At 38.6% G+C, this 19,066-nt stretch overlaps 7 protein-coding genes across 7 annotated transcripts, besides 4 other annotated features; 5 read left to right on the top strand and 2 right to left on the bottom strand.

Annotated features, from left to right (window-relative positions):
• Window positions 1–1,221: 1,221 nt before the first annotated feature.
• Window positions 1,222–2,712, bottom strand: DLD3 (D-lactate dehydrogenase; the record flags this gene model as incomplete). The annotated part of the gene is made up of 1 exon (NM_001178886.1): window positions 1,222–2,712. The coding sequence occupies one exon, from the start codon at window positions 2,710–2,712 to the stop codon at window positions 1,222–1,224; it is 1,491 nt and encodes a 496-aa protein (NP_010843.1).
• Window positions 2,713–4,651: 1,939 nt separating this feature from the next.
• RMD6 (Rmd6p) lies at window positions 4,652–5,347 on the bottom strand (the record flags this gene model as incomplete). Its single annotated transcript, NM_001178887.1, has 1 exon — window positions 4,652–5,347. One exon carries the CDS (start codon window positions 5,345–5,347, stop codon window positions 4,652–4,654), a length of 696 nt encoding a protein of 231 aa, NP_010842.1.
• Window positions 5,348–9,047: 3,700 nt separating this feature from the next.
• Window positions 9,048–10,281: an origin of replication (ARS504; Autonomously Replicating Sequence).
• Window positions 10,282–11,513: 1,232 nt separating this feature from the next.
• On the top strand, window positions 11,514–11,837 carry YEL073C (uncharacterized protein; the record flags this gene model as incomplete). Its single annotated transcript, NM_001178888.1, has 1 exon — window positions 11,514–11,837. The coding sequence occupies one exon, from the start codon at window positions 11,514–11,516 to the stop codon at window positions 11,835–11,837; it is 324 nt and encodes a 107-aa protein (NP_010841.1).
• Window positions 11,838–12,593: 756 nt separating this feature from the next.
• Window positions 12,594–19,066: a telomere (TEL05L; Telomeric region on the left arm of Chromosome V; annotated components include an X element core sequence and a long Y' element; TEL05L does have telomeric repeats (TEL05L-TR), but they are missing from the genome annotation due to difficulties encountered during sequencing and/or assembly).
• Window positions 12,614–12,689: an origin of replication (ARS503; Autonomously Replicating Sequence).
• Window positions 13,354–13,722, top strand: YEL075C (uncharacterized protein; the record flags this gene model as incomplete). Its single annotated transcript, NM_001178890.1, has 1 exon — window positions 13,354–13,722. The coding sequence occupies one exon, from the start codon at window positions 13,354–13,356 to the stop codon at window positions 13,720–13,722; it is 369 nt and encodes a 122-aa protein (NP_010839.1).
• On the top strand, window positions 13,953–14,603 carry YEL076C (uncharacterized protein; the record flags this gene model as incomplete). Its single annotated transcript, NM_001178891.1, has 1 exon — window positions 13,953–14,603. One exon carries the CDS (start codon window positions 13,953–13,955, stop codon window positions 14,601–14,603), a length of 651 nt encoding a protein of 216 aa, NP_010837.1.
• On the top strand, window positions 13,953–14,882 carry YEL076C-A (uncharacterized protein; the record flags this gene model as incomplete). Its single annotated transcript, NM_001180855.1, has 2 exons — window positions 13,953–14,465; window positions 14,745–14,882. The coding sequence occupies 2 exons, from the start codon at window positions 13,953–13,955 to the stop codon at window positions 14,880–14,882; spliced, it is 651 nt and encodes a 216-aa protein (NP_010836.1).
• Window positions 14,882–14,970: an origin of replication (ARS502; Autonomously Replicating Sequence).
• Window positions 14,970–18,803, top strand: YEL077C (Y' element ATP-dependent helicase; the record flags this gene model as incomplete). Its single annotated transcript, NM_001184302.1, has 1 exon — window positions 14,970–18,803. One exon carries the CDS (start codon window positions 14,970–14,972, stop codon window positions 18,801–18,803), a length of 3,834 nt encoding a protein of 1,277 aa, NP_010835.1.

The raw sequence follows: 19,066 nt of genomic DNA, 5'->3' as shown, positions 1-19,066 counted from the left end.
CGCGGGGTAAGGAGAGTAAGGCACAAAGGCAAAAATCAAGATAGGCACATAAGAAGGCACGAAACTACCCCACGTTTCGATTTTTGCCATATCCCTTATTTCTCAAACGCCCTGCAGAAAAATAAGTTTTAGGCACCCATGGGTGCAGAAAATAAAGTTCTCGGGGTCACTTCCTAGTAGGGTGGCAAACAAAGTATGCTGAAGTTGGCAAGCAACACGTTGGTTCAGCATACATCGGCCTTTCTCGGAATAAAATAATCAAAAAATCTTTTCCGGGAAGTCATTGTTTTATTGAGCATTGTAACGCTTTCTTTTTTTTTCAACATCTAAAGCTCATTAATATCCAACTTATCTCCGCTCTCGTATTTCCCTTCTCCTGCCACATAATGCCAATATTTTACCTTGCTAATTCTCACCACTGTCATTATGAGTAGAATTTTGGCTTTTTGGAGATGAAATTTTTCATGATATCCACATTGAATACGTTGGTCCTAGTGAGCTCTTCCTAATTGTAGTCGCTTTAAAGTGTGGGCCAGAACGCTTCTTGAACTTGATTGAATTTAAGCTCAACTAAGGTTTAGTTTCGACTCTTACAAGAAATAAACGTTAAAAGTGGGAGACTGAGTAAGGCATTAGCGCAAAGAATACAGAAGGTAGTTTGCGCACATTTGAAATGGCAACTTATGTAATTATTCTTGGAGAATAACATGTGATCTGAAAACTCATTCCTCTTCACTATTTAATAACATACTTGAATAAGTAATTGCGAAGTGTTATTAACTACTACTATAATCTCCGTGTCTCCCTGGATGTTGATCACAAATGAAGAAAAAACTGGACGAGATTTGAGTTTTAATGAGTCCAGATCACTTTAGTACGTGTTTAAAATTGTTGGATTAAGGTTATACCAATACTCATGTCACTACTCCAATTGGATTATGTATAATTATCTAATGTAGTAAAGAAAAAATGGACGAACACTTTTTGAAGTACGCAATCAGGAGATTCCTGGTCGCAGATCTATAGAAAACGAGACCTTTTTCCACAAAAAATGGTCTCTTAGGTTTCTTCACCGAAAATCGTTCAAGAACAACGGCTTAAGATAAATATTTTATGGTATATTAATTTTGATCAATAATAAATTGATAAATACATATATGTAAATCTATAATACTGTAAAGAAAAAGGGTTTGCTCTTTGAAAGTTAAAAATTAACAAAGTTCAAATGTACTTGTATGGGTTTAAGATTCCATTTGGATCGTAGTGATTTTTGATATCCTTCATAAATCTAATTTCAATATCACTTCTGGTGTAGTGTAACTTACCTTTCTTATGGAAACCGATCCCATGCTCAGCACTGATGGAACCTTTCTTTGATGCAATATATTCATAAACAAATGGTTCTAGTAAGTCCTCAATCTGTTTTGTAAATTCTCTTACCGCGATATTTAAATGGATGTTTCCGTCACCGACATGACCATAACCACATGATTTAACAACTGGTTTTGGTGCATCACCAATCAAACCGGCTGCGTTTAATCTCTCCGTCACAGCCGCAGATACGGAATATAAATCTTTCAATTGAAGTGACATGTCATACTTGTACATACCACCGTAAGAATTACAAGCTGTTGGAACAGATTTTCTCCAGGTCCAAAGTCTATCAAAATCGGCTTTGTCCTTAGCCATCATACCCTCCGAAATTAATTTAGAATCTGTGGTATCTTTGAGGAAAGCAGTCAGCTTCTCATCGTCGTGTCTCTTATTGGACCCTGACGTTTCAATAAGAACATAAAAGTTGTGTTGGTTCTCCAGAGGGAAAGGCAAGTCCTTCAAGTATTCTATCGTACATTCAATGGAGCCACGGTCCATGAATTCAAAAGCAGATAAAATCTCAGATAATTCACTTTTAGCCTTGACAAATAATTTCTGAACGGTATCGAAATTCTCAATACCAAAAAATACGGCATTCAAGGCTTTTGGCTTTGCTGCTGCAACTATGGATACACCAGTAACGACACCGATAGTACCCTCTGCACCGATGAATAATTGTTTCAAGTCATAACCAGTATTGTCCTTCCTTAGGGCATTGATATTGCTGATAATCTCACCGTTGGGTAGCACCACTTCCAAACCCAAAACATTACCGTGTAGAGACCCATATCTTAAAAAGTTCAAACCACCTGCATTTGTTGAAACTACACCGCCCACTTGACAGTTGTTTCTAGAAGGCAGATCCAATGGGAAGATATGGTCATGGTCGTGTAAAAATTGATGCGCATCACGCATAACGACACCCGCGTCACACTTGAAAGTCCCGCTAACTGGATCAAAATCTCTGACTTTGTTCATATTTCTTAGAGAAAGAACAATCTCATCAAATACCGGAACAGAGGCTCCGACCAAGTCGGTGTTACCACCTTGTGGTACTACTGCCAACTTTTTATCGTTACAGTATTTCATAATCTTGGACACTTTATCAGTGGAGTTTGGCAAGAGAATTAAATTGGACTGGCCTCTATATTTTTTCATCCAGTCCTGGTTAAACGAAGCAAGCTCTTCTGGAGCTTGAGAGTTTAAGATTTCATCATTTGACAAAATCGAACGAAAGTACGCCAAATCTTCCGAGTCGAGAACTTTGAAATTTGGGTTTCTCTTGACTTTAGGGTATGCCTCGGCAGTTAACTGAGCAACAGGATGTGCGGCCGTCATAATTCTTATATATGCTGTCTTTAAGCCTTGAATCTCAAATGAATAAAATATTGAGGAGCATTTTGGCACCCTGTTCTGCCTCGTCAGTTATATAAGCGAGTGATCACTTATATACTCACAACCTTTCAGTTTCCGCGCGTGACTTAGATTTGGCGGTCACCAACTGTGGCAAGTGGTGTCATCCGCTGGAAATATTTTCCGAACTAAGTCGTCGAAATGGTCATTCTTTTAGATGACTGTGGACAATATCCCGCTTAATGATCACGCACAAAAAAAAAAAAATGAAAAAACATAAAATGCGCCACTCCTGTTGACATTGCAGACAATTTGTTGTGCTTTCTTGACAATTATGTTCCTATAGGAAGCATCTTAGAAATTTAAACAAATGCCAAGTCGGGACGAACGATACTGTAATTATCAAGATGCTCGAGACATTTTGGGTAGATTCTTGCGAAAGGGAAGTAACGTTGGAAGCTGATTAATCTGACCAGGTCAAGCTACTAAAATGCGTCTTTCCTGTTTATGAGTAACTTTCATGCCTATAGAAATATAGTAGTCGCCAACAATCATTTCGATACAACTTGTTCTGTAGAAGCCTTCTATTCATTCAGTAGAATTTGGATCGCAGAGTTCTTACCAAACGTTTCCTTTCATACAGATCTTTGCGAGAAAATTCTTGTTTCTATCACATTAATCTTCTAACCACTTTCATTCGTCAAAACCTGCACTGTACGTATTGTAGAGGCGTTAGCAAGACCAGCGTACTGCACGCCAGGTTAAAATGAACCTATAGTCTTGTTTGACAACAGCGGTTGGCCATTTATATTGTGGCTTTATTCGTATAACTATGATAATGGTTGAACCAACTAGGTTCAACTCTACTATTATGTGTCGATCAGCGGCTCCTTCTATGTATCTTATTCACAATTTTTGAGCCCACATGCTTTCGAATGAGACTTCTATAACAAGTTTTTTAGGTACTTTACATAGCACTTTAAAGAGAAATCAATAGTGGATATAAGGAAAAGTCGTTACGTTCTGTGCTGACAGAAAAATAGTATTTTTAATTACTGAACTGATAGATTCGATTCAACACTTATGATGCTAAAAAGGTCATGAACGAAGTTTGATAGCATTCTATTACTGATTTTCAAATGCTCATTTTGCCGCGAATATTATAGGCCAATAGATTTAAGGTTAAAAAAAAATCATATCAATGGCATTTTAAGGCAACTATATTTTCAGCATTATATTTTACTTTTCCTTTATTTTTTATAAAGTGTCCAGATGGCACCTATTATACAAGCGCAAAATGACATTTGAAAATGTGTGTTAAAATCGCAATTGATCAACTTTAAGGATGATAGAATAAATTGCGTAATTCGTGAACTATAGAAAAGCTTTTTTATTTTGATTTTAGTGAAGGTAAGAAAACATCGATGCTTTATTTCTCTAAGCGCTCTCCAAACTAAGGGGGTTGTAGGAGAATAATAACGTATAGATGAATCACGCTTGATTTGATGGACAATCCCAAAACCATTTGAGATAACTGTAAAGGTTTATATCATAAAACTTTTATAGATGCTACTGCTATAAGTAGTGCAATTTGAATGTTTTTTTTTTTTTTTTTGATGTTACTATGCCGCCAATTATATAATAAATGCAGGAAAATCAACTATATAAATATTGCTAACATGACTTTTATTCGAAAAAAATAAATAAATATAGTGTTTATATTTAGGATTCCTATTCTGTATCCATCTGGAACCTTCAACATTGTAAATAGTGAATATTTATACGCACTTTTTTTTTGGTAGTAAGCACGGTTAGTTATAATTGCAGGAAAACAAGGAACCCACTTCTTTTTACTGTTTATATCAATATGTTGCTCAGCAGAACCTACAGTTTATTCAAATAGAGTGTGTACGGGACTATACCACTACAATCTATGATTTCCCAACTCTTTAATCATTTTGATCACATGAAAGTCTTTGGTAAAGTCAACTTTATCGTCAAATACCTTTACTTGGTGCTGTTCTTTGAGAACTTTGAACCTTTGCACCTCTACAAAGCCAAGCTTCTTTTCATAGTAACCCAATAGGTCATGCTCCATGATAATATCTGCAACCACTCTTTTACACTTATGAGACCGCATCATATGAATTACACTGTAATTGAATAGTTTTATACCATAACCATTACCCATGGATGTAAAACCTGTGATCTCATAACTCTCCTTATTATTTGGTTTGTAGCCGATGGTTGCTAGGGTATGTTCTGAATCGAATGCCTCTGTCAAAAACTGGACCTTCGGAATATAATATGTCGGTAGAGATAAATCTTTGTTTGTTTCACCTTTAAGCTGTTCAAAATGTTCATGGAAATTAGGGTATGCTAAGGTAGGATCATTTAATAATAAGTAAAGCGAGGATTTCTCTATATTCTTGTCAAAGCCCAGATCACTGAATAAAGTCTCAAGGCTGTGCACTCGAGGGCTAACTATGATGCCATATTTGAGTCTTGGGACATCATATCCTCGATTAATTGTTGTATACAAGCTATACTTAGTATCTTTAGATGAATTCTTCAAAATCTCGACTGGGAGTATAACGATGTTGCAAGGGCAAGCTGACATTAGTTTTGTTGTGCAAAGGGCATGATAGACTCTCGATATCTTCAAATAAGTCTTTCTCAATAATTTATGTAGAACCTTACGTTTTCAATCACGACCAAGAGTAAGGTGTATTATATCCATACTGTTTTGTGCATATATTCTTTTTTTGATTTCTTATCTGAAGGAAAAACAAGATCTTCAAAAGTAAAGTTATTGATCCCATATTGGTAACCAGATAAAAGAAAAAGGCAATATCACGTGCTTTTACAAATATTATTTCCAATTGGATTTCTGAGAGGTATGGGTGTCATTTCCTTAACGTTATTATAAACTAGCCAGAATGAATGTACAAGCGGGAGAGTAGCGTCGTGTGATACTATAAAACTCTGAGTGAGGGTACCGTCAAGATTCAACCATAGTGTGCAAGAAGTGTTCATCTTCACCACAGGGGTCATTTGAGCATACAATCCTCCAATGTCGGTAACAGACGCAGTTGCGGTTAAAGTCGTAGATGATTGCCCTATGCGCTAACAAGATATTCTTCAATAGGAGCATCTAAATTATTCTCTCTGAAAAACGAACAATAATCAACACTGGAATTGTAACCATTTTTACCCGGATGGGCGATCATTTCATTATTAACTAAAGTAGCTTTTCCAATACGCCTTGACTTTGTGGGGCAAAGATATTATGCTTTTATCATGCGAGAGATCTTAGGTGCCGCAAAAAAAGATTTTGCTGGCGTGCGCATATAAGACTGTTTTTCGTCCCTGCATTGAGATCGCATCTGTCCCTGAGTAAACGATGCACAGAATATTCAGGCTGTGATTCTACTAACTGAACATTGAGTTAGCACTTATATATTATAGGCGTAAACTATCTCACCAAACTTGCTACAATCTTCTAGAATTGATATTGTATTCAACTTTTTTAATGTATCCAACTGAATGTACTTGATAACCTTCGTTGCATTGACGGCTAGATTCTTTAACCTAGCTGCCGCCTCGGCCAATAATAGTTCCTTCCCTGATATTGACCTTACTAGTTTTTTGAGACACTTCACCAATATTCCAGCAGGACTTTAGTCAGGACCGCTCCAGCCCATATATCGCGCGCCTCCGGCAGAGAGTTAATTAGTGTGTACGATCTTAGTTCCAATGGTGAAAATAGCCCTCAAAACCTTTGCTTTCTCTCACCTAGCTTCGGAGGTCAGTATATTATATGTAAAAAATGCTAAATATACCTGCACTTGAATATGGTAAAAGTGGCGTTACGGATAATGCATTACTCAAGGGAAGTATACAATGCTAACCCCAAATATCAGACTTCATAACAGATTCAACTTTTCAGGAACCAAGAATGATAATTGACGTACTTTGCCTATTATTAAATTTTAATAGTGTCTAAATTTCACTAAAAGATTCATAAATGATCAATTGCAGTTTCCTCCGTAAGAACAAACGGATAACAGACTATGGTGAATAAGGAGCACAAGAGTTTTAAAGGTAGTGCCTCACACGCGCTGAATGTAAGCAAGGTCAATATAGCTGCTGACCTGAAAATGAGATAGCAAATGTAACATTGAATTTATCAACTAAGAGACAGTATAACATAAGTGAAATCAAGATACCCGGCCTCAAATCAAATAAAAGTACAATCCCCTCTTGATTAAAGAACAAGTATAATATTGCTTGATAGTGTATGGTTTAAAATTTTCTATCTTTCTACCGAACACCTTCTGGACCATTGTTGTTCCTTATTAAGAATTCTCAAGTTACAGTATTAAAAAGGCAATATATATTTAGTTCTAAAATGCGCTACTAAGTGCTGGGTAGTCTGATTATGGGATCACTTTATTCATATAGTATACAATATTCAGAGAGGCATTGACTTAGCTACCAAAAAAGTATTGAATCGTTTAATGGCTATGAGAATACTTTTAGAAATGGCATTTTCCTGTTCTGGTGCATGATGCTGGAATAATGATGCTAAGTTTCTTCTAAATGACTGTGACTAGGCGATTACCAAATAATATAATACAATTCCTTCCCTGCTCGTGAAGAGAGAAATTCTATGCCACACTAAATGCATCGCGATAGACATCCAAGATGAAGTCAACCTAGGACTTGGCCCCCCAAATTACGGAAATCGAATCAAATGCAGGCTCTATCTTTTATTACAACTGAAGAATATGGTTTTTGAGGATGTATAATGAATTCGAAATAGTATGATATGAGTCTGAATGAGTATTATCAGTAAATGATGAAGATGTATTTTACTGAATGCTTCTTGGCAGTTCCGGTTAACAAAAAAAACTTAGTATGCAAAGTTCGTTGCTATAAAAGCTTAAATCAAGATCCAATTTGACAGGATTCTAGTACGTGAATACACACAGAATTTGCAGTTTTGTTTTCGGACAACTGAGTAAGTTGTTTCGATAAGACATGCTTACAATATACAGTTTAAATAACAGGGAAGGACATTAGACCTGCAAACTGATAAATTGGACGAGTGGTGTTTTTTTCAACATTCACCAAGTGGAAAAAATAATATAACCAGATATGAGATGCTAGGGACATGCGCATCTCATAGCTGAGGCAGACAAATCTACTTTTTAAAATGTTGTTGGTTAAAATGACCTCTTGGGATTTGAGATGCCCAAAGCCAATAAATCTATGATCTCACATCTTCAATATTAATGATTGGGTAGTAATTCAACAAAAAGTGAAGTCGCAACCACAAATAGTTGGTTTTATATAGTTTAATTAAAAAATGCGAGCACTGTGTTGCTGATAGATGGCCTTGTTTACCTTATAATTGAAAAAGAGCAATAATTGTGAACAGGTTTGAGTGAAAAAAGTCTAGTCCCATTTCTGGAAGCATTTAAGGAGATAAATCAAACCATTTAATTAAATGACTTCGTAAATCTAATGGCAATTGCTGTAATTACGGGTACAATCCAAGAGGCCTGCAGTGACTGCTATTTTTACATTGGCCGTCGTCATTTACGTGCAGAGTGCAAGAACAACGCAGCTGCTTTAACAGAGGTTACAGTGTGATAAGAAGCTTTAAGCAGCTTGCTACCCCATACTTGCCGATAGATTCTTTGTACATAGCTAACGCATTCTGTGATACTATTCAATTCAAATCAAACACTTTGACAGAACTTCGGGTTAAACTGTCTCTTTCAAGATATTTCCATCTTTATATAACCATTTCTTTCCACTATTAGCGAATACTTTCTGATTTTATGGAGTGACTGTTAATCTTCCTAAAGTTTCGTATCATGATTTAGCGTCGTAAAAAGTAGGGATACTTTTCCAAAGCCTTTGTTCATAAATAAATTAGTTCGTATTATAAGCGATGGGTTTCCAAGAATGTGTAAATACACTGGATTTCCGTTGAACAACCTCAAAAAGGTAAATGTATGGCAAGATTATATTTGGTACTGGTATATAAAATAAAAAATATCAACTGGAAGAACAAATAATTTGAAAGGACTTCAAAAGCTCATCTCTAGTACTGTTCATTGCGAATTTTAAATTTTCATTCAAAATTAGCTGTATATATCTCTTCATTTTAGGGATGTCTCAAATATTCAGGGGAGCCCAAATCTGCAACAGTTTTGACTGAGCCAACCGGTTTTCCTTTCTGTAAGCTTATACGCGTTCACTGGGGTAATCACATGTGATATCTAAGAGATAACCTAAATTTCAAGACAATAGGTTAAGGTCCACACCGTCATCAAATTGGGTGGAAAATGAACTTAAACTATACGATGCCTCTTTAGAACAAGGTTACAAATCCTGATAAATGCAATTCAAATGGCCCTTGTTATGATGTACCTGTTTATTCTTGGTCGCATTTTTTAATCACGCACCCCGAAGCTGCTTTCACAATACAGTGCGCAGTACTTGTGAAAACCATACCCTCGGGTCAAACACTACACATACTCAACGCCTATCACCATCACCTCTTAAAGGAACAGGTCTGACAATATACTACGGCCCCATATTCTGACAGCCAGGAAGAATCTCACAAATCGGTCAAATTTTACAGCAAATTTTTGAAAAACTTCAACTTCCAGTGTTAGATCATTCTAAATCATCATTGAAAAGTTGAACTGCAAATTGCAAATGAATATCAGACGAAAATGAATAACGCCGTTAACCTTATTGTATTTACAAAATATTGAGTTACTATTATATAGCGCTTTACTAAGAGGATATATTAGTCTGGTGAAGAGCATGTAGCTACAACCTTCATTGATATCGTTTTGTAAACGTACTGTGTTTTCAAAAACTTTCTCTTTATAAGAGTAGGCATTGCCAGTCGACCTCATATCTCAAGAAATGAATATCATAATCTGCGTAAAAATGGCGTAAATTAGCTCAGTGAAGTTGTACGAAGTCATTAAAGTAGTAAATGAGATAAGACATCAAGCTGTCATACTACTTTCTTTTCTTCAGATGTTGATTGCCGTTTCAATCTATCGTCATGAAATTGGTCTTCCCTACGCATTTCCCCTTAGAAATACAGGAAATGAGTCAGCTGGATCTATTGCTTATTTTTAAGAAGCATATACGGAGCTTTTATTCAATTAAAGTATGGCAGGCCAACAAGGAAACGCAATTTCAAACAGATTTTCCCTTGAAATCTAATCAAATTTTACAGATAATAACCAGCACTGGTGTTTGTTAAGCTACGCTTTTTATCATCACCCATATGCCGAGAATAATTTTTCCAGTTGGATTGCTATCTTTGATATTGGTGATTTCATGGCTTATCAACTTGGCGATGCAGCAGTTAGAGTCCCACATGGAAATGTTAATTTTAATTACTAACGAAATGATCGCTAATCCGGCCGAGTATGGTTTAAATTCTCGTGTTAATTATTGTTCATTTTTTTCAAATAGAATAATTTAGATTGTTCTATTAAGGAATATCTTGTAAAACGCACAGGGTGATGATCTGCAAATTCAACAGCCACATATATTGAGGGAAATCAGGCCATTATAGTGTGGCCTATGGTGAGTTAGACATTATTTAAAAATTGTTAGTGCTTGTGCTCACTGTGAGCATTGCCCTGAAACGTTTATAGCAGACTGTGACTTGTTATGCAATGGATGCTGGTGGCTTTTTTAAAATGGTTGCGTTTGGTAGGCTAGTTGCTTCACTTCCATCCCGAATAAGCATTTTTTAGCCATATCAAAATTAAACTTGAAGAGATATTTGCTGTATACTTTATGTCACATTATTTGGTTTAGGAGTAGATATTTCTCGTACTTATAACTATTATTAATTTTTTCCAGTGTATTGCATCGCGCCAGTTATAAACTATTAATGGAAAGGATGCATTAATTTAAGTAGAGAATCTTGAATTATTTTCTTTTTAACTCTTCCTGCCGTAAATTTAAGGAATACACTACGAACAATATTTCTCTAATTTCCTTCCATATATAAATGAGAGGTTTTTGAAACAATTCTCATGCTTTCTTATACAGTTAAAAAGATACTTATTGTTCAGACATGTTAATACATAAATGATATCAGTAGAGCTTTTAAAGTCATATTACTCAGTGGTATCTGAAAGAGGTACATGAAAGACAAGAAGGATCTTCTATAAAAAAATAATTTTGGTGTCTGGTTCTTACTAAGTTACACGGATGTATAGAATAGATAGATATATAATTCGAATGGTCAATCCAGTGTATATATTATGCATCCTTCGATCAATATTGACACTGTATTATAAAATATAAATTGATTTTTCATTCTTCTAGCCTCCATATGGCATTTTACATGACTGGGGTTTACAGTACGAAGGCAACAGGAGAATAAGAGAAAAAAAACTCCATAATGAAGAGTCGGTGGCTTTGCTATCAAAAATTTTATGCAACATATTTACAACTTCCTGTAAATTTCGTGACAGTATAAATACTATCCTAACGGCTTCCAACCCAAGTCATTATTTTTCACGCCGCATATGATTATACCCCTCGAAATCAATAATCATCTTCCTCGCTACAGTAATATTAATGAACGACTTAAAATGCATAATCTCCTAAACGGTCGAGCATGTGAAATTTACAAGGGCTGATTTTTATTCCAAAGCGTATAAATGGTAGCGAGATGGTGCTTCTGTAAAGTTATCTATTAACGAAATAACAGATCATCTACTAACACGATGGTAAACTTAGCTAACGTTTTAACCAACGCGACTGCAGCTACGCTGAGCGCATGGTCTAATACAGTTCCGTTAGAGACATATTTTCATTTTGATGAGGCATCAGGATTTGGCGACTACTATTTGAATGTATCCGTAATCTGGATGAATGAAACCCTTTATGAAACCAGAATTGTCCCAGCTATTATCAATGTCCGCGAATGGCTTGACCATATGGAGGCAAACGATCCTTCACCTAGTGTAACTAACCCATACGAAACTTCAGGTTATTATGCCTTTTCAACAGTAGTACCTGTTTTAATGGGGAATATGAAAGTAGCATAAATGGCTCACAAAAGTGCATTGACTGTTCTGGAATATACATGGGTACGCAAGAGATATAAAAAATTTATAATAAACGTACGTTATGCCCGAAGTGTGTCCCGAACTGCAGGTTAAACTAAAGCTTTTTAATTACTAGTAGGTTGGAGGTTTACCATACCAAAATGCGTTCTTCTTTAGGCCTTGCATTACTGAAGCAATACTGGAAAATTACTCTTATGATGCTTTTAAATTATTACATTTAACATTATGGCATGGTGTCCGCTTAAGCGCACGGAAAGATTTTATAGTACCTTAGTATGACTATTCGTCGGCATTGCTTTATGGTCGTACTCGGAGTAAGAATATTTTGTGAGTGAGCTGGTAAGATGAGGATATTGTAGAATAGCATTTGCACTTATGTGTATTCCTGGTATGATATATAACATTTGTGCAGCTTCATAGAGGTACGGTGGTGCTAAGATCATGCATGACCTCTGGGTAATTACCACTTCTCCCGCTTGTTTTGAGATTCTGTATATAAATATTGCAAACAAAAGGATAGAGCACGGATGGGAGGCCTTATAGTAAAATTATTCGTTTTAATCATGCGTCAGTGTGAGATTCTATGACAATGGTATGCGAAGATAGGGTGAAGTAAAAGTATTTGTATGACTATAGAGTGCATTTATATTACAATATATTGAATAGAGTATAGAGGTATGACGATATTAAGGAACTTTTAAGTTAATGACGCCATGGTAGTATTCATACTTCAAGTCAAAGTGTTTATTTCGTGAAGTTGAAAGGTAGAATATTTTTATGTTTAGGTGATTTTGATGGTGATTTTTCTGTAGTATTGACATAAGTGTATACAAGTGAAGGTGAGCATGGTGTGTGGGTGTGGGTGTGGGTGAAGTAACTTGATACGTCGTTGGTGAATGGGTCTGCTTTCTTATTCGGCGGGGTAATACATTTTGGGAGAAGTTTGTCTTTCTGACGCGCCATATGTAGGTACGCCAAAAAGGGCTCCTTTACTTCGAAGCGCGAGGTCGTATACCTAATAAGGAAATGTAATTTATAACTTTTTATTATATTGGTCTTTTCGAGAGCGGAACGTAGGTCCATGTTTAAAGTATCCAACAGAATATCCACGAAGCGGCTGAGCAACGAACAGAATCCTGGTTCTCCTCGACTAAGCAGATAGTTAAGATACTGTGCACCATGGAAATTGAAAACGAACGTACGTACCGACTACTTTATTTTTGCAGGCCGGAAATCAAGCGATGAATGAGACATCCTTCTGTTTTCTATGTTGTGCTTGAAGGGGACAGACAGTCGCTTATCTTAGTGAGATTTTGTTTGCTTTTGCTGCACCTGCATAGCGCAGATTCTGCATCTTCTCAATAGCTTAATTATTACATTCTTAGATGATGATAAGACGGAAACTGGACAATCTTTTGTTTATATTGATGGATTTCTTGTCAAAAAGCATAACAATCAACATACTATTGTTAATTTCGAAACTTACAAAAATAAAATGAAAGTTTCCGATAGGCGTAAGTTTGAAAAAGCAAACTTTGACGAGTTTGAGTCGGCTCTAAATAACAAAAACGACTTGGTACATTGTCCCTCAATAACTTTATTTGAATCGATCCCCACGGAAGTGCGGTCATTCTACGAAGACGAAAAGTCTGGCCTAATCAAAGTGGTAAAATTCAGAACTGGTGCAATGGATAGGAAAAGGTCTTTTGAAAAAGTTGTCATTTCCGTCATGGTCGGGAAAAATGTAAAAAAGTTCCTGACGTTTGTTGAAGACGAACCAGATTTCCAGGGCGGACCAATCCCTTCAAACAAACCACGTGATGGTCTACACGTTGTTTCAAGTGCATACTTTGAAATTCAATAGAAAGGATTACGATACCCTTTCTCTTTTTTACCTCAACAGAGGATACTATAATGAGTTGAGTTTCCGTGTCCTGGAACGTTGTCACGAAATAGCGAGTGCTAGGCCGAACGACAGCTCTACGATGCGTACTTTCACTGACTTTGTTTCCGGCGCACCTATTGTAAGGAGTCTTCAGAAAAGCACCATAAGGAAATATGGGTACAATTTGGCAGCCTACACGTAGATGAGCTATGCAAGCAAGTTTACCTGGCGAAAAGAAAGTCGACACAGAGCGGCTGAAGCGTGATCTATGCCCACGTAAACCCATTGAGATAAAGTACTTTTCACAGATATGTAACGATATGATGAACAAAAAGGACCGATTGGGTGATATTTTGCATATTATCTTGCGAGCATGTGCACTCAATTTCGGGGCGGGTCCCCGTGGTGGCGCTGGTGACGAAGAGGATCGATCTATTACGAATGAAGAACCCATTATTCCCTCTGTGGACGAGCATGGCCTGAAAGTATGTAAGTTGCGCAGTCCTAACACTCCACGAAGACTCAGAAAAACACTAGATGCCGTGAAAGCTTTATTGGTGTCGTCTTGTGCTTGTACCGCAAGGGATTTAGATATATTTGATGACAACAACGGCGTTGCAATGTGGAAATGGATCAAAATTCTGTACCACGAAGTAGCGCAGGAAACCACGCTGAAGGACTCTTATAGAATAACTTTGGTACCTTCTTCTGATGGTATATCAGTATGTGGAAAACTTTGGGGAGAGTTGAACAACTGCTTCCATATGCCAGCCTCATTTTGCGTAATCGAGAAGTTTTGTTCAGAGAACCGAAGCGAGGAATTGACGAGTATCTGGAAAACGATTCTTTTCTTCAAATGATACCTGTTAAATATCGTGAAATTGTGCTGCCCAAGTTGAGAAGAGATACTAACAAAATGACCGCGGCTCTTAAAAATAAAGTCGCTGTTGCAATTGACGAGCTTACGGTGCCACTTATGTGGATGATCCATTTTGCCGTAGGATACCCTTACCGTTATCCAGAGCTTCAGCTACTCGCTTTTGCCGGTCCTCAGCGCAACGTATACGTCGATGATACAACAAGACGCATCCAACTGTACACTGATTACAACAAGAACGGTTCATCGGAGCCTCGACTAAAGACGCTTGACGGACTCACTTCAGATTACGTGTTTTATTTTGTCACTGTGCTAAGGCAAATGCAAATATGTGCGCTTGGTAACAGTTATGACGCTTGGTAACAGTTATGACGCTTTTAATCATGATCCTTGGATGGATGTGGTGGGATTTGAGGATCCAAATCAAGTAACAAATCGAGACATTTCGAGGATAGTTTTGTATTCCTACATGTTTCTGAATACCGCGAAGGGCTGTCTGGTTGAATACGCAACTTTTCGGCAGTACATGAGGGAACTTCCGAAGAATGCACCTCAGAAGCTGAATTTTCGGGAGATGCGTCAGGGGTTGATTGCCCTAGGACGGCACTGCGTAGGTAGCAGATTTGAAACAGATTTGTACGAGTCGGCGACGAGTGAACTCATGGCCAATCATTCCGTTCAAACAGGGCGAAATATTTACGGTGTGGATTCCTTTTCGTTAACTAGTGTCAGTGGGACGACCGCCACTTTATTGCAGGAACGAGCTTCCGAGCGCTGGATTCAATGGTTAGGCCTTGAAAGCGACTACCATTGTTCATTCTCTAGTACTCGGAATGCGGAAGACGTAGTGGCAGGTGAGGCGGCGAGTTCAGATCATCACCAAAAAATCTCAAGAGTAACGCGAAAAAGGCCCCGAGAGCCCAAGAGTACAAACGATATCCTCGTTGCAGGCCAGAAACTCTTTGGCAGCTCCTTTGAATTCAGGGACTTGCATCAGTTGCGCTTATGTTATGAAATATACATGGCAGACACACCCTCTGTGGCAGTACAGGCCCCACCGGGCTATGGTAAGACGGAGTTATTTCATCTCCCCTTGATAGCACTGGCGTCTAAGGGCGACGTGAAATATGTGTCGTTTCTGTTTGTACCGTACACAGTGTTGCTTGCTAATTGCATGATCAGGTTGGGCCGATGCGGTTGCTTGAATGTGGCCCCTGTAAGAAACTTTATTGAAGAAGGTTACGATGGCGTTACTGATTTATACGTGGGGATCTACGATGATCTTGCTAGCACTAATTTCACAGACAGGATAGCTGCGTGGGAGAATATTGTTGAGTGCACCTTTAGGACCAACAACGTAAAATTGGGTTACCTCATTGTAGATGAGTTTCACAACTTTGAAACGGAGGTCTACCGGCAGTCGCAATTTGGGGGCATAACTAACCTTGATTTTGACGCTTTTGAGAAAGCAATCTTTTTGAGCGGCACAGCCCCTGAGGCTGTAGCTGATGCTGCGTTGCAGCGTATTGGGCTTACGGGACTGGCCAAGAAATCGATGGACATCAACGAGCTCAAACGGTCGGAAGATCTCAGCAGAGGTCTATCCAGCTATCCAACACGGATGTTTAATCTAATCAAGGAGAAATCCGAGGTGCCTTTAGGGCATGTTCATAAAATTCGGAAGAAAGTGGAATCACAGCCCGAAGAAGCACTGAAGCTTCTTTTAGCCCTCTTTGAAAGTGAACCAGAGTCGAAGGCCATTGTAGTTGCAAGCACAACCAACGAAGTGGAAGAATTGGCCTGCTCTTGGAGAAAGTATTTTAGGGTGGTATGGATACACGGGAAGCTGGATGCTGCAGAAAAGGTGTCTCGCACAAAGGAGTTTGTCACGGACGGTAACATGCGAGTTCTCATCGGAACGAAATTAGTGACTGAAGGAATTGACATTAAGCAATTGATGATGGTGATCATGCTTGATAATAGACTTAATATTATTGAGCTCATTCAAGGCGTAGGGAGACTAAGAGATGGGGGCCTCTGTTATCTATTATCTAGAAAAAACAGTTGGGCGGCAAGGAATCGTAAGGGTGAATTACCACCAATTAAGGAAGGCTGTATAACCGAACAGGTACGCGAGTTCTATGGACTTGAATCAAAGAAAGGAAAAAAGGGCCAGCATGTTGGATGCTGTGGCTCCAGGACAGACCTGTCTGCTGACACAGTGGAACTGATAGAAAGAATGGACAGATTGGCTGAAAAACAGGCGACAGCTTCCATGTCGATCGTTGCGTTACCGTCTAACTTCCAGGAGAGCAATAGCAGTGACAGGTACAGAAAGTATTGCAGCAGTGATGAGGACAGCAACACGTGCATTCATGGTAGTGCTAATGCCAGTACTAACGCCAGTACTAATGCGATTACCACTGCTAGTACCAACGTCAGGACTAATGCGACTACCAATGCTAGTACTAATGCGACTACCAATGCCAGTACCAATGCGACTACCAACTCCAGCACTAATGCTACTACCACTGCCAGCACCAACGTCAGGACTAGTGCTACTACCACTGCCAGCATCAACGTCAGGACTAGTGCTACTACCACTGAAAGTACCAACTCCAGCACTAATGCGACTACCACTGCCAGCATCAACGTCAGGACTAGTGCTACTACCACTAAAAGTATCAACTCCAGCACTAATGCTACTATCACTGAAAGTACCAACTCCAACACTAATGCTACTACCACTGAAAGTACCAACTCCAAAACTAGTGCTACTACCACTGCTAGCACCAACTCCAACACTAGTGCTACTACCACCGAAAGTACCAACTCCAAAACTAGTGCTACTACCACTGCTAGCACCAACTCCAACACTAGTGCTACTACCACCGAAAGTACCAACTCCAACACTAGTGCTACTACCACTGCTAGCACCAACTCCAGCACTAATGCTACTACCACTGAAAGTACCAACGCTAGTGCCAAGGAGGACGCCAATAAAGATGGCAATGCTGAGGATAATAGATTCCATCCAGTCACCGACATTAACAAAGAGTCGTATAAGCGGAAAGGGAGTCAAATGGTTTTGCTAGAGAGAAAGAAACTGAAAGCACAATTTCCCAATACTTCCGAGAATATGAATGTCTTACAGTTTCTTGGATTTCGGTCTGACGAAATTAAACATCTTTTCCTCTATGGTATTGACATATACTTCTGCCCAGAGGGCGTATTCACACAATACGGATTATGCAAGGGCTGTCAAAAGATGTTCGAGCTCTGTGTCTGTTGGGCTGGCCAGAAAGTATCGTATAGGAGGATGGCTTGGGAAGCACTAGCTGTGGAGAGAATGCTGCGAAATGACGAGGAATACAAAGAATACTTGGAAGACATCGAGCCATATCATGGGGACCCTGTAGGATATTTGAAATATTTTAGCGTAAAAAGGAGAGAGATCTACTCTCAGATACAGAGAAATTATGCTTGGTACCTGGCCATTACTAGAAGAAGAGAAACAATTAGTGTATTGGATTCGACAAGAGGCAAGCAAGGGAGCCAAGTTTTCCGCATGTCTGGAAGGCAGATCAAAGAGTTGTATTATAAAGTATGGAGCAACTTGCGTGAATCGAAGACAGAGGTGCTGCAGTACTTTTTGAACTGGGACGAAAAAAAGTGCCAGGAAGAATGGGAGGCAAAAGACGATACGGTCTTTGTGGAAGCGCTCGAGAAAGTTGGAGTTTTTCAGCGTTTGCGTTCCATGACGAGCGCTGGACTGCAGGGTCCGCAGTACGTCAAGCTGCAGTTTAGCAGGCATCATCGACAGTTGAGGAGCAGATATGAATTAAGCCTAGGAATGCACTTGCGAGATCAGATTGCGCTGGGAGTTACCCCATCTAAAGTGCCGCATTGGACGGCATTCCTCTCGATGCTGATAGGGCTGTTCTACAATAAAACATTTCGGCAGAAACTGGAGTATCTTTTGGAGCAGATTTCGGAGGTGTGGTTGTTACCACATTGGCTTGATTTGGCAAACGTTGAAGTTCTCGCTGCAGATAACACGAAGGTACCACTGTACATGCTGATGGTAGCGGTTCACAAAGAGCTGGATAGCGATGATGTTCCAGACGGTAGATTTGATATAATATTACTATGTAGAGATTCGAGCAGAGAAGTTGGAGAGTGAAGGAAATTGTTGTTACGAAAGTCAGTGATTATGTATTGTGTAGTATAGTATATTGTAAGAAATTTTTTTTTCTAGGGAATATGCGTTTTGATGTAGTAGTATTTCACTGTTTTGATTTAGTGTTTGTTGCACGGCAGTAGCGAGAGACAAGTGGGAAAGAGTAGGATAAAAAGACAATCTATAAAAAGTAAACATAAAATAAAGGTAGTAAGTAGCTTTTGGTTGAACATCCGGGTAAGAGACAACAGGGCTTGGAGGAGACG

The sequence above is a fragment of the Saccharomyces cerevisiae genome, chromosome V (assembly GCF_000146045.2).
Source record: "Saccharomyces cerevisiae S288C chromosome V, complete sequence".
NCBI lineage: Eukaryota > Fungi > Ascomycota > Saccharomycetes > Saccharomycetales > Saccharomycetaceae > Saccharomyces > Saccharomyces cerevisiae.
The sequence above is the reverse complement of the archived record's forward strand: the minus strand, read 5'-3'. Positions and strand labels throughout refer to the sequence as shown.